The 15489-nt window shown below is 35.9% G+C and overlaps 1 protein-coding gene across 1 annotated transcript in view; it reads right to left on the bottom strand.

Moving 5' to 3' along the window:
• TASP1 (taspase 1) overlaps window positions 1–15489 on the bottom strand; it is an 89301-nt gene that overhangs the window by 40232 nt on the left and 33580 nt on the right. Inside the window, 5 exon segments of the mRNA XM_075749762.1 lie at window positions 4035–4113; window positions 5060–5179; window positions 12015–12050; window positions 12052–12105; window positions 13188–13294. Of these exon segments, the coding sequence (XP_075605877.1) occupies window positions 4035–4113; window positions 5060–5179; window positions 12015–12050; window positions 12052–12105; window positions 13188–13294 (396 nt within the window).

Genomic DNA, 15489 nt, shown 5'->3' with positions numbered 1-15489 from the left:
AAGATATGTCTCAAATTGAAGATTCAATAGAAGGATTTCAGAACAAAATTAATAAAAATTCAAGAATAAAACCTATTGTGTCACTTACTGTGGCATTTAAACTAACACTTTTCCCAAGAAAGCTTCTACAACGTTAAACCATCACAGAGTAAGAAAAACATTCCCAGCAAAATTTAAATAACTGCTCTTCTAAGTACAAAAAGAAATGAGAAATGTTGAGAAAGTCATCCTGATCCATTGAAAACAAAGATATCTCCAGTGTATAAAGTCCCAATATCACAAATTGCTAGAAGCTTGGATGACACAGCGAAGGTGCTTTTCCCAGTCCCGTACTTTTCCTTGGAGACCTGCAAACACCCTTTATCTGAAACAGGACACCAAACTATCTGGAGCTCTGGTTTGACCCAGTGTGTCCATTCTTGCGTTCCTGCCAATCCCGCATGGATTTCAATGTGAAAGAGTTTATATTCTGTATGCTTTGCATTACTATTCCAAACTCTCCTTTCCCCACACCAGAGGTTTTCCCCAAGTTGTTCAATCTCTTGCTGATCACAGCCTCCAAAACCCAAAGATATGAGCAAATTCCTAAGTATGGAATCAAAACAGCTTACAAGACCTGGCCCTTAAAAATTGCTTGTGGGAAACTAATGCCAAAGAACATTCTTTTTCAAGACTGAATGTAGAGCCTGATACAACAAACTCTCGAGACTTGAATTTCTATCCCCAGTTATCACTATAAAAAGTCTAAACCAGCACAAACGTGAAACCTTTTATTTCCCAAAGAATCTTCAAGTTAAAATTCTTTGGTTTAGTACATATTAATACTTAATAATTTTGAGCATACTTTAGATAAAGCTTTAAGGGAATGATAGTTAAACTTTTCTCTTCATTCAAGATTTTTTTTAAATTCCAAATGCAATTTGATGAATCAGGTCTTTTAAGAAGTCATTTAACAATAATATTAAAAGCCTACATATACAGTACTCAATACACACAGCAATCAAAGCCTAATTTTCTTCTTCCTGCCCTCCTCCCATACAACAGAAAAAAAATTCCCTGTAGAAAACGTTAGGATAAATTTGTGCCAAATAAATTTAACATGTAAAGAGAAATTAAAATGAAGAGACGTGTGAAATTAAAACAATAACGTGCTATTTTGTGAAAAGCACAGAAATCTAAACTGATTGTAAATTTCAGTTATTTTATGTATGTATTTTAAATGCATTTACATAAAAGTGTATGTCTATGTAAAATGAAACGTTAAATGATTGTGCATGGGCACACAGTTTTTATTTATACAGAACATGCAGGTTTCATTTGTTGCTGGTTTTTTAACTGTATGTCCACACAAAACCAATTTAGAAACCGACATGAGGGGGGGTATAATCACTATTACAAACACAGTCTAGTCTGATTTTAGGTACACCAAGTGGCAACACTTATCTTGTCTCAGCAAGCACTGTCAACCTTAGAGCTTTCCAAATCAAGGCATGTTCTAGAGTTTAGACAGTACCTTTATTTTCCAAAATGCTCATCCAACAATGATGTACATTAACATATTATTTTCTTGCTTAGCCTTGGCAATTTCACCTTTTGAATATTTGCAGATGTTTACGCCCCCATTCCAATCTCGTGCTGTGATCCAGCCAAGTTGTAAGTTTCATTCTTTCAACCTTTTCTATAATTTAATTTTTCCATCCCTCTACCCCTTAATTAACTTTATGGGTCACATTTTCGGATGCTTATATTTTAAACAAGAGACAGGCATCAATATATTTTAAAATGGCACTAAACATAAATTACATTATAAAATAAAACATTATGAGCTTCTGAAAATGGAAAAAAGAATGGTATTGATTACAGAAGAGTTCTTACTTCCTGTAAACATTGCTATCTCCCTCCCTCTCTCCCTCTCTCTCACACACACACTTAAAGGAAAACCAGAAACAAGAGTTTAATTAAACACCGCTAGTCTGAATTTCAAATCACTGAATAAACAGATGGCCATGCTTCATAGACCGCCAGCAGTCTATTTCAATTAACTGCAATTGCTGTGAGTGTAATGTCATGGAAGCTAGAAGATTTGAACTAAAGAAACATACATATATATGTGTGAGAGAGAGAGATAGTTAAAAATAGTATAACATTAAAGTATTTACCACTATATAAAATTGGTACCAGCAAAAAGAAAGCAAGAGTCTATTTAAGGCCATCATTAAACCCAGACGTCTCCTTTATGTGTGTCAGGATGCTTGCTGGTACTTGCATAGACTTCAAATCCAGCTGACTTTGTAAAGAACAGTTTTAAAAACTTAAAGGTGTCACTCTCAGCTTTTCCACAAACAGTCTCTAATATTGGACTTATACTTCTTAATTATTATGGTCCCCAATACTGCAATATTTAAATATATTTGCTTACACAGGTAAGCATTTATTAAACTAAAATCAATGTGGTGTTCCATGAGTGGAAAGATCTTCTGACACTTCTGCATTCAGTATAGCTCTCCTTTGCCTAAGTACTAAAAAGGACTATTACTAACACTGAACTTAAGGGTGAACATCTACACAAATTTTCAACAGCGTGAGACAGACTTAAATACAGGGGAAATTAGAAAGGTACATGACTTCAAAGGCAACACAGGGTACGTCTGATGCTCTTCAGCCTCAGTCAAATTTTTGTTCTACACCCTGTTACCTTGCTCCCCCCACTATTTCTGTAACAGGACTCTAACTCCGCAGTACTCTTGGGATATAGTTTATATTACCTAAATCTGAAGTCTGCAGATTTTTTTTCATCTCTCCTTATACTCAATGCTGATAACTCTTAACACCATTAAGCAGTGGTCCAAACCATACATTTTGCATCCTGACATAAGCATTCACAAAAAAGTGTTAACAAGTAGCTTTTCTGTTTGAGACTGTTTATACAGCTAGGGGGAAGAAAAAAAAAAAAGAGATGAAATGCAGTCAACTGCTTTTATGTGAGAGTTGCAAAGTAAAAGCAACTCCCGCATAACTTCACCTGAAGGCTTTTGGGTTCTACAGTATTCAGCCGGTGTAACAATACAGTTAGCTTTTCAATGTCTGTTCCGGACAAGTTAAAAACATCCCAGCTTACATTCTCAAACCTTACACTGCAGTGTGAGCTATCTTCCCAGCTATTGTTTGGTTAGTTTTTTGTGTTTTGTTTTCTTTCTGATTTTTACTATTTCTTCAGTCCTGTTACATTTAGTAGATCTGTTGACAAACTTGTTTTTAATTGGTACCTCCAGTGCTCAGTGTGTCAACTGACGGAACAGCTCTGTGTGATAGCTGGCTGACAGGCATCAAATGAACAAAATACTTTTGTGCGTCCAAGATCCTGAGACTTCCAAAGAAGAGAAGAGAAGCTACTCTAATTCTTACATTACTTTCACAATTTCTGAATAAATGTTTTCCAAGACACTTATTCTAGTAATTTGGTTTTGCCTTTTCCCCTTCCTTTTGAGACAAAAAGAGAGATGAAGAACAAATTCACTTAATATATTCACTTAAAATAATAATTCAATATTTTGGAGGGAAAAACGCTATTTGTAGCACTTTTGTATCCAGGGGACCCTCTTGTGTTAAAGGACCTTCTAATTATCTTAGGTCTTTACAGAAGGCTTCCAGTCACAGAGGAACTCTGAGTTTAGCACAGTATTAGGCTTACAACAGCACTTCTTTCCAGGAGGACAGGTCCCTCAATACAGAACAAATACAGTACATCCTTTCAGTGCAATACAAAATCTTTTAAACAGGATAAAAATTCACACGGTTGTTAATTAAGTAAAAAGACTAATACAAGCAACCAACAGAGATTAATTCATGGATCTAAAGACACTACTGACATATATATATATATTTATATCTAAATAAATGATAGACATGTAGAATGTAGTGTGGAAATAATGTTAATATTTTAATTTGCCATTCAGATAAATATTTTATTTGGAATTTGTAAATTAATTATAAAGATAGCAACTTTTTGAAATATTTATAAAAGTAGTAAATACCTGAAGTACTCACAGCAGTGGAGTAAGGGGTATGAGCTCCTGTATTTTCAGCCCAGCAGCCACAACCATAAAGAGCTGCCTAAGGAAAGAAGTACATCTTTCATAAATTTAAGTAGACAAGGTTTTTGGATTGTTCCCTTCCCTTAAAACAAAACAAAAAACCCCACAACACAAAAAAAGAAAACCCCAAAACCCCAAAACACACACACAAAACAACCCAACACTAAAGCTCCAAACCAACAAAATAACCCCCAAACCCTAAGAAAAATGCAGGTACTAATATAAAAAAAAAAAAATCGTAACAGTCAAAATTACGATTCCAATCCATTTTGCTACATCTTTTACTATTCTTCAGAACTGAATAATTAGCATAGATGTGTGGCATTCTAACCTAACTTTACAGAAAATGACCGTACAGATATCAAAACACAAAATAATTCCAGCTTTTTCCTATTTATATAAAGACCTTTTCACTCTGCTATTCCAAAAGAAAATCTTAAATGCATTTGAAAAGAGAACTGCTTTTGGGACAGTGGCAAAAGGCAACCAGAAATATAGCTGTACAGCAATGGAGTTTGACATTTCTGACGCACATCAAAATTCCCTCACCTAATGACAACAAGGAATGCCTATACCCAATGTGTTCTTTTAATACCTTTGTCACTTCTACCAATTCACAAGATCATTTAAAAATTAATTAGGACAGCTTCCCTAAATATTGATGAACATCTTATTTAAAACCACTCTTAAGCATTTAAGAGACTATTTGTGGTATTAAGGAGGTATTTAAGCCCAAGAAATTAACTTATTAATAGCTCTGGCAAAATGTAACTAATTGCAGAACTTCTGACCTATTAATGTTTTATAACACTGATGGAGGACACTAAAAATCAAAACTTGCATTCCAATGTAGTGACAATGCCTTCAGAGTTTAACAGGAAGGGAGAACATCAGTTTGCTATCACAGCTCTTGCTTAGCGTCACAATTACTGAACAATCATTCCCAAGCGAAAAGGTATAATCACCTGACCAACTCTTCCAGGATGCTTTAGTGCTAAACCTCCACTGGAGACAGCAGCAGCAACATTTCCTTCTTGGTCAACGACAACTGCACCGACTGTATCCAATGTTCCTGAGTCATTCTCCTGCAGGACACACAAACAGAAAAAACTACTAAAAAATAGTATATTGAAGTCGGATTATGCTTCTTAGCAGTGTGCAGACTAACATGCACAAAACCAATTGACAGGTCGGTCAACAAAATGGATTTGCTGTTCATGCACCTTGTACCAATTGGGCTGCCATAAATCTTCCCACAATGTTCTGCTTCAGACAGGACCTGAAGAAAACTTCTCTGGAAACAAGAAGGTAATATAGATCACAGAACTCATTCAATGCATAGATTACCTGCCTTTACTCACAAAAGTGCAAAAAATGTTGTTTTCTTAGTGGTGGGCATCTGTCCACTAAGAAATGATTCAGCAACTCATTCCAAAGATGCCATATCAAAAGGCCTTTCCCAAAAAGCTTCGAGATGGCATTTGCAGAGACTCTGATCTTTAAAGCTACGTAGGATTCAAAAATAAACAAAAAAAATCCACAAGAAGCAGCTTACCATGTAAAGAGAAAACTCTGATACTGAGTGAAACAATAAATAGAAGCCTTGAGAAGAAATTTCCCCCAGGACAGATTCTTCTCCCAGACTTGTTCTCAGTTCAGCAATCTTTAATGGCTTCCTGGTTGAAACAAATTACCTGTCACTCCCTCTGGGTCACTAGAAAAGGATCTTTACTTCCATTGCTTCTGAGGCAGATTTGCTCCCCTAAGAGCAGACGTCTTTCAGCATTCATTCCTGATGCAAGCTCTCTGCCTACTGTCTCGCAAACACTTCAGCTGTCTCCCCTTGAATCTTTCCATCCTTCCCCCCTTCCTTAATACACCACGTTCAGACACTCTAAGAGAAAGAGCAGTTTTCCCCTCTCTGCCTAGGCTTGCCCTAGATTCCCAGGCCAAGGCACTCTGACTTCATGCCCAGTCACACACTTTGGATAGGACACAGCATGCAGCGTACATAAAATGAATAAACACAACAGATACATCATATATCATATACTCCAAAGATGAACGCTGCTGTTGCACTAGCCCTCAAGTTTTTAGCTGGTCAATCTTTCCTGTATAAAAACTTACCTGCACTAAAAAAATCCTACATAAACTTACACAAGCAAATAATCCAAAGGATATTAGGCTACTTATATAAACACATCTCTTCTGGACTAAGATACAGAGGGAGGAAAAAAAAAAAAGAAAGAAATCTACACCCAACTATTCGACTTCAAATTATCAAGCTCCCATCACCAATCAAAATTTCCTTGGGCATACATCATCACTTGTCAAGTAGAATTCTTAGGAGACTCATGCTGATGATACTCTGGCCACACTTAATTTAAGAGATAACACTCGAGTTAATACTGCGCCAGTCTTAAAACGAAAAATATGCAATGCAGCACTACAGTGTTCTAGATTATTTTTCAAGCAACTGGAACTCCTAAGCAGGAGCGTCATCCTTGGCTTTTACCCAGAGTAACAGTAAGTTTCTTCTCTTCACCTACATCTTCCTGAACAAGTCTACACTCAGAAGAAGCTGGCACAAACCATATTCAATATCAAAACAAAAAGATGGATGTCACAACAGTAAAGCAGAATAACTGTTTAGAAAAAAGAGAGGTGAAAAATTATAGATCTAGAGTCTCAACTGGCATTGGGAAGAAGAGTAAATTGAAAAGCATAGGAAGGTAAAAACCAAGATCAGGAAAGGTAGGAGAAGGAGAGGCAAAATGAATTTTGAGGACTGGAGCAAAGTGGATAGGAAAAGAGCAAGGTAGGTCTCTTCCAAGTTGTACAGATAAAAAAAAATTAAGGAATCCTTCCTTAACATCTCATGGGCAAACATACATCACGTGTCCCAGGACTGCTTGCCACAACCTAATTCAGGTATTATTAACCCAGTTAGAACACCACTATTCACTGCATTGAAAAGATCTTAAGCAGCAGAGCAGGCTGCTCACTGGAGCTGCAGATTCCCATCTTTGGAAATTTTCAAGATTAGACTGGATAAAGGTCTTCCCAAGATGAATTTTCCTACGATACTATGATTTCTGTGTAAAGAAGAACTACTAATATGCTGCAGGTTTTGTTTGCCCATGCCCTGCCCCCTTTTAGCAAAGGAAATTATACCCACAAGAAAAAACTTGATTAATAGACAACTACAGATATGAAAATCAAGCCCGTCAAAGATAGGAAATGCCAGAATTAAGGCCACCTGTGTAATCTTAATTCATATTAAATCAAACACTTGAGGCTCCCATAATGAATAGAAATACATTTTAGAAGGATGAGGCTCAGGATGGATCAGTATGTTTTCCATACCATCTGAGAGCAAAGAAAAAAATGCTTGCAGCCTTCTTTGCAGCATCTGTAAAACTCTTTGCTCAATCTGCCATCCATCTTCTGCTTTAGCTCTCATATGCATAAAGTATTTGCCTTCGGTAGCTATATAAATAATTTCTTTTTTGAAAAGATATTTTAATCAAAAAACCACAAACATTTACAAGTGTATGTTGCATGGAAAATTTCTTTCCCATTATTTCCTTTAAAAGATGATCTATTTCATATCAGTATTTGCTATCAATGCTCTATAGTTTGCTTGCTTTGGCTTATTTTATTTTTAGATGGGGCAACTTAGGAGGCTGGAAACCTTTGCTAAGAGAAGCATTTTTTTTTAACCTGGCCCACACAACCTTCTGAAGGAAATCTGTATCACTGAAGCAAAGGAATTCCGTATTTTCCTTCTCAGTAACGTAAGTTTAGGGGTTTTTTTTGTGGTCAGAAAAAGAATCGCTGCTGATGCTGTATTTATCCTTACGCAACAAACAGCAAAACAGTGAGGATCAGTTCTATTCCATATCCCACAGGAAAAATGCGTTGTCAGATCTCTTCTAGACTTATTTTTATGTTTGCTCCCATTTCAACATTACTGACTTCACACACTTACAAGAGACATCAAGAATCAATTCTATAGTTCAGTACCTCTTCTACATTTGCAAACTATACTGACAACTCTATGATTTCTGAATGAAGAGTTCATCACAATTCAACAAAGGAACGTCCTGCACTTCTCCATACAAAAAGGCGTTATGCACCCGAGGAGCTCCAGGAAGAATGCACCGGGTAAGATGACTTATAGTGTCACACGTTTCATCTCTTCAGACCATACGAACGTTGAAAAATACAGGATCCCGTCAAGCTAATATCAAGACAACCAATAGAAACATGTTAAACACTACAATTCATGAAGTCTAAAGTAATAAATTCTATATGGGTCCAAAAGGGACTAAATGAGATCCAGCTTGCTCGCCCTTATCTTTTTATGTATTTGATTCATTAATTTGGCACCTTAGATTTCAAAATTTTGCAAGTTCCAAAGCAAACTTGATTATTACTTAGTGATATCGGTTAACAAATTCTGTATCTGACCTCAGCTGATAATTTACACTAAAATATATCCATTGCAAAAGCAGTTTGGGGGTTTTAACAATGTAGTATTGCAACCTAAAAATAATCTATTATGGAGTTAATATTTTATACGGAAACAACTGAAAGTCAATCTGAAAAGTAAGACCTCACATGACTTAATTTGCACCTTGCAAAAGAAAAGGAAGTTAATTTCATGAAATCATGGACCAAATATTCAAGTTCAGCTAACAACACGCACACAAAGCATGAAGATGCTCATCTGCACAAATGCAGAGTTCTATCAAGTATTTTAGAAACCTCATCCTTCTCTTCTTCTGCATATAAAAAATCCCCTATAAATAGTCATCATTTTTCAAGCCCCTAAGGAAGGGATTAACAGTTTAGGAGAGCTCTACCCAGTGCCTGCTGAAAGATACCTACACACAGAGCCTTTTCCCTCTTGACTTGAGATTGTTCTGTGAAAAGTAATTACCATTAAATCTCATCTCCGAGTATCATAACTGACAAAATGCAAAATGAATCAGATCGAAGCAATTAACATCTGTGTGCTATTACCCAACTATCCACACAAATAAATAGCATTTTATATTTGATGATAATTAGATCAAGCACATTGCCTTAAAAATATGGGGTTTTAGAGTATCCTCCTACTCAGAACAGGGCAACACATAAATCTTCTAGCATGTCCCAAGTTGGCCCTTTACACATCAAGTGGGAACAGAGAGAAGCACAATAGTGGATAGCATTATCTAGAAAATAATATATTGACAATTAATAGATTTTGGTCCATTAAAATCTCAGATTTAATGTGTTCTTGATGGAGCACTTCTGTTGATTACAGAAAAATTTAGCAAGGTAAGAGGAGGCAACCTTTTAAAGCAACATTTTATTTATTAAAGTATTTTAAAGAAATACTTAAAAATCCATCTAAGTCAAGAGAAAATGTCACTATTCTACAAGCACTGGGACCAATTCATAACTACTCATTTCTAGAAACGTTTTCCTCTAGGGCAACTGACAGCATAGCACGATGTGATCTCATAGCTGTCTAATCTAGACAGAATATGCATGATTGGTGCAACATTCTTGCGTTTCAAAAGGGGCAGTCACAATCTAATCATACAAAGCTCGATACACAATCCTAGCCTTTCCAGTTTAATAGTTGTTTGGTATGTAAACAGAACATTTTGTCTGACCTCCATGTTCAAGACGAGGGAATTATTTCATGCTGTATTCCAGAAGAGTTTTGGGTTTCTTTTTGTTTTGTTTTGGGGGGGGGGTTTTTTGGGTTTGGGGGGTGGTTTTTGGGTTTGTTTTTTTTTAACTAGAATGGATGAAAAGTATTTAGGTTTCTTTTCCCATATTAAAGGGATTTTGAAGTATACCTTTGAAGTCTACAAAGTATTATTATCAAAGACCATTTCAGCATGGATGTGGGACAGAAAATTTATTTCTTTTTTAAAGAAAAAGAAAATGCATAAAATTCAAATTCCTGTTCAAACTGCAAGAATAAAAAAGACAGGCGCTAGGATTGCCATAGTTGACTGCTACACTTACAATTACCCTCACACAGCCATAAATAAATTTGATTTGAGGAAAAAGAGAAGTGATTAAAATTCACCATATATAATGGGAATGATGCATATCGCTATGCACTGACTGTTGCTCACCCAAACAGGTCAAGCTGGAACTAGCTAAAAGTTCACGTGGTACGTTCAAGATGATCAATGACAAAAATTACAATGCACAAAATACTTCAAAGAAAAAAATGTTCTTCTGTTGAACAAAGACAGACTTCTTATTCTTTTCTAAATATGTTCAGTGTTATTGTCTCAATACAGCAGCTGAAGAATATGAAACTGCTGATTCTGTGCATATAATTCAAACTGTTGTACACATACTTGAGTATATATGTTAAACCAGATAAAAAACAAATCCATTTTAATAAACCTCAAACTAAATAATGTTCTTTATGGAGTTAAATAACCAGCCTATAAAAAACTAACTTACAAACACTAAGCTAGAAAAAAAAAATTCATGTGCATTGGAAATTTTTAGTGCCACTTATTCAAATCAAGGAGAGGACAGCTGCTCTTACAAGTACCTTCAGCATAACTGTAAAAAAAAAGTTTGCAATAGCAGAAGACAAATTAAAAATAGGGCTTTGAAACAAACTGTACTAAGCTATTTTCAATGACAATTTCCTCTGGTAAAAGACAGGTTAATGGTAAGATGACAAACATTTACTTCTGATGTTTACTGGTGCTTGAGGCAAGAACTTCAGAATGGCATCTGGCTGAATTAACACATCATAGCCAGTGCCCCTATGAGTATGTTGACTTCATTCACACACAAAAATGATTTCTTAACTATGTAAATCAATATAAGTCACTACAAGTTAAAAAAAAAAGTCTCAATTTTCACATCTTCAAAATTTGGTGAAGTTATTAACAGATCTTCCTGTTTGCAATCGTACAATCCTCTACAAATCCCACATTGAGCAAACAGTGAAAAATAATACCGCAAAAAGAAAATTCCATTTAGTCAGGAAATAAAAATCCTTTGCTAAGTTACACTGCCTAGTTTTTCCGTGCAATCTTTATTAAATTTAAACAGTCTCTCATTCTTTTTGAGCTTGGCATAATTTAACTTTTATTGCAAAGTAATTTTTTAAACCATATGTTTATTTTTAGCTGGTGAAATTTATCAGCAGCTAAAACTTCCGAGTAATTTCAGCCTTTTTTGGTCTGCAATGCTTTCTCTTCAAATAGGCCTTTTAGTTATGACTTCCATTCAACTTCAGCTTTGCTAAGATCTTTTCTACCTTGCTCTTCTCCCAACTTCTAAAATTTCATAGACAAAAAAATGACCAGAATTTGTAACAACTGTGCAGTACTGGCAATAGAGGCACATATCTGTGGCATAGGGCTGAAGCAGGTGAGCCAAACCAGACAATGAAACAGCCATGAAGTCCTGCTGAAAGGGACAGGTCTGCAGCTCCAGAGAAGCACAGCAAATAATAAAATTGAGTACTTATCAATTAAAGCTTAACTTTGACAACAAGATTAACTTTTAATTATTCAAGTATTTAAATGTTTTTTAAACAATTATTTTGAAACCCTTTACAAAAGCTCAGCTTTGACAGTACGAGTTTTGGGATGACAGATCATGTGCCTCATCCTTGCTAAATGACTCTTCTCTAATAGCTTAGACAGAATTATTCTACTATTTTTCTTTTTTTTCAGAATTTGCTCCTGTAGCATTTGAGTTTTCATTTCTATTTCATTTTGAAAACCTAAACTTCATGTAAGGCTGCAATTATCTTACACTCTGTGGATAACACAAGCAGTCCACACTGATAGCATGGTTTAGTTTTCATCCCCCCTCCATGGACAGGATGCGCCCAGAAAGTTGACAAAACCAGCATGTTGTTACTGGATTACTTACCGGTGAGTAGAGCTCTATTTGATCACCTCCTTTACCTACCATCATTGGCCTTTGAGGGTCTCCCACAAGCGCTGCACATGACTCTGGAGCCCTTGAAATTTCAAATTGCAGGTGGGTAAGCTCATGCATTGGCATATGTTTCAAGCATTGACTTGCCCCTTATTACGTGAACATCAATACTGCGCAGAGACCCCTCCTCCCTCAGTTACATTTTAACACCCTTAGTTTCACAAGGAGGTACGTAAAGTTCTGCAAACAGGAAAAGTTCCAACACGAATAACTAACAACTAACTTTTCCCCTCCCTCTATCCTTACTTTCTTTACAGGTCTTACCTCCTTAAAAATAGAAAAATTAGCACCCTGCTAGGAAAAACTTCTTTTCTAAGAACACAGAAGAAAATGCCAAATTTATCACTGGTTTGCATTTGCACAGACTACAGAGAATAAACTTTTTGGCCAATTCTCTGGGTTTTTATATGTTATTTATATCAACGCATGTAACTACATAAGGCAGTGATCAGTCAGCTTACCAAAGCAAGGAGAAAGGGCCAATCCGAAAGGCCACAGGCCCCAAATAAAGCATAGGCATTTCATTTAATGAGCTGTACTTTGATATTCAACAGTAAACACAAACACTGTGACTGACATTCTCAAATGTTAACAAAGGCTCTAAATACAAACTAAGAGTGAGGGGAACAGAGGGAATCCTAACAGTTTTGTAGTACAAGTAATATGGGCCAGGTCAATGCTAGATGCATGCACAGATGCACATGTTTACCTACCTGATATTTCAAATTTCATCAATTCCAGCTCCATAATGCAGTGCGCTCAGGAAACATTAAAAAGTGGGAAACAGTGACAGAGATCCCAAGCTAAAGAAAATGTTTCAGTAAATAATTATCTGTTTGTGTTTACATTTGTCATATTTCCAGTTCAAAATGAGCATAATATTTTTCATAGCACAAACAAGATACAAAGTGACAGTTTGGTTTTCAAATAGCAAAGCAGAAAGTTTTAATTGCACTAAGTTATCATTATATTGTCTAAACATTAGGGTCGTCAAGGAGAAGTGGCTTCTGATGCTACATTAGTCTCATCTTATATATGACATGAAATTTGTTAGCAATCAGCTGTAAGTTTAGGATGACGACAAAATTTTAAACAGGAACGAACCTTTTCGTTTGATTGTCTTCTTTTCTTCAGTTGAATGAGATCTGTTTCCACCTTTTCAGCCAACTCCAGCTTCCTCTTGTTCCTCTTAAAAGCTGCTAAACTAAACCCTATAAAAATAATTCAAAAGCATTTAACTAAGTAAAAATTATTTCATTTAAACAAATATTTATAAGTTTACATTTTGGAGGTCATGCCCCCCAAATATTTTTATTGATGCAAAAGGCATCGATAAAAAAGCCAACAACAAAGTATTTAAGTTTCAGTACAACATAGTTCATACTTTCCTAAGTGACAGAAGTTCTACTATTGTTCAGCAGCAGTGATGGGTAAAATATCTAGTAGAAACAAGTCACTGAACACATATGGAAGCTATGTCGGTCTAAATATCTCTCTATTTGGCAAAGAAGCAGCACTGCACAGAAGAGAACGGAATAAGTGGCTTGTGTTAAAATTATTGGGTTTGACTGCTGACAAGTAAATAGATACCATGTGAGCTCATTCTGATATCCATAAAATTAGGCTACTATTTTATTACCTTAATTGCATATCTGTATGTTTACCCATATATTTAAAGCCACACAATAGTCTAGCAATATTTCTATGTTCCATAATCCAACACAGTCTAAAGACCACCTAGGTCTTGAAAAGACAAACATGTATTTTCCACATCTAAGTCCCACATTCAGAAAGGAAGTGTTCTCTAAAGTGGAGTTAAAAAAAAAATTGTTATGCTTAAGAGACCATAATAACATGTTCCCATTTTAGAAGTTTCAGTTCATGAAAAAATTGCAGATATTGACATATTTATTTTAAATGAGTTTTGACTTAATATTATCCACAGATTGTTTTAACGTTCTCTTTGAAACGTAGAGAAAAGAGGAAGGGGGGGAAATGTCTTTGTCACTTGTTTAGTCATGCAAAATAAGCTATTAGGAGGGCAGAGATACACACAGGTAAGTCACCAATTCAATGGAAGTTAAAAAGCACAGGTTTTCTATTTAATCTATTAGCCTTAAAAACTGCCCTTTTAAATGAAATTCTGAATACAGTTAAATGGCTATTATTCAGAAGACTGGAACAGCTGCAAGAACAGTCTATGACTAAAATCAATATTGCAGAGCCAACAGAACACAAAGCTTTCATTTACAATTCTCAAAGTACACAGACAGTGAGCATTTTACTTCCTTGAAACTTCCCCATGCAGGTGCCAAAATCACCTACCGAACTCCCCTTTAAACCTGTTTTTGAGTACATAAAACTGGACCTTAAACTACCACAGTTATTCCAATATATAACCTAAAAGTAATAAGAAAACTGGCATTTCTCTCCAAAAACCTAATGAATACCAGTTTCTTAAAACTGTAAACACATATTAATCTGCCATCACCAAGAAAGGAGCTCTTTCTACCATACAGAGCTGATTAACGCAGCTACTTTGGACAACACATTTCTATGTTGGAAATGAGGTCCAAGAGATATGATAAGGGGAGCAGGCAAAGAATCATTTTAGTCTAGTGTCTAGTACTAATGGGGGGGGGGGGGGGAGAAACAGCAAACAAAGAAACCCTCACAGACCAAGAACTTGTTAAACAGAAGTGCCTTAAAATAAACCAAGCCAGCACATTGTTTTTAACACAATTTTTTAAGCAGGAGAATTTGTAAGTTGATATGACTTCAATAAATATAGCAAATACCTACAGGCAGAGCCACAATATGGGTAAGTAAGAGTGGCGCCTGCCCTTGGTACTCATCAAAAGCAGGTATTACACAGGGATAAATATGCCTAAGCCTGTTATCTACCGCTGCCATTGCCTCCTGCCAATTCAGAAAAAAAGTGTACTTAGAGAAGCAAGACAAATACGAGGGTTCAGGAGCCCATACGTGAAAACCTGAAGTTTTCCTTGTACTCCAGAATCTAATGCTAGCGGTGTCCTGAAACCTTCTGCAATATTTGCACGTTCACCAATCCAAATATATGCGCAAAGATCACGTCAAAACTAGAGAACACATGGGCTAGTTCCAAGCTGCCCTGCCAGCTACACAGAGTGCTGCTATACGGCTCTCAGCATCATCACTCCAACTACACCTCGGTTGCTACTTATTCTACCGTTTTTTCCACAACATATGAAATTCTCCAAGCTTAAGAGAGATGTCCCCAGTCTATAGCTAAGCAATTAAACAATCTTCAGATTTTACCTTGTGCTTCTAGATTCTATTTGTCTTTTCAAAACAAGAAAAAACCTGAAGATTCAAGTATCTAATTGTTCACAGTAGATTTGTATCTGCATTGTTAATTCAAAGT

The sequence above is a fragment of the Balearica regulorum genome, chromosome 3 (assembly GCF_011004875.1).
Source record: "Balearica regulorum gibbericeps isolate bBalReg1 chromosome 3, bBalReg1.pri, whole genome shotgun sequence".
Classification (NCBI taxonomy): domain Eukaryota; kingdom Metazoa; phylum Chordata; class Aves; order Gruiformes; family Gruidae; genus Balearica; species Balearica regulorum.
This window is presented reverse-complemented; position numbering and strand designations above follow the sequence as displayed.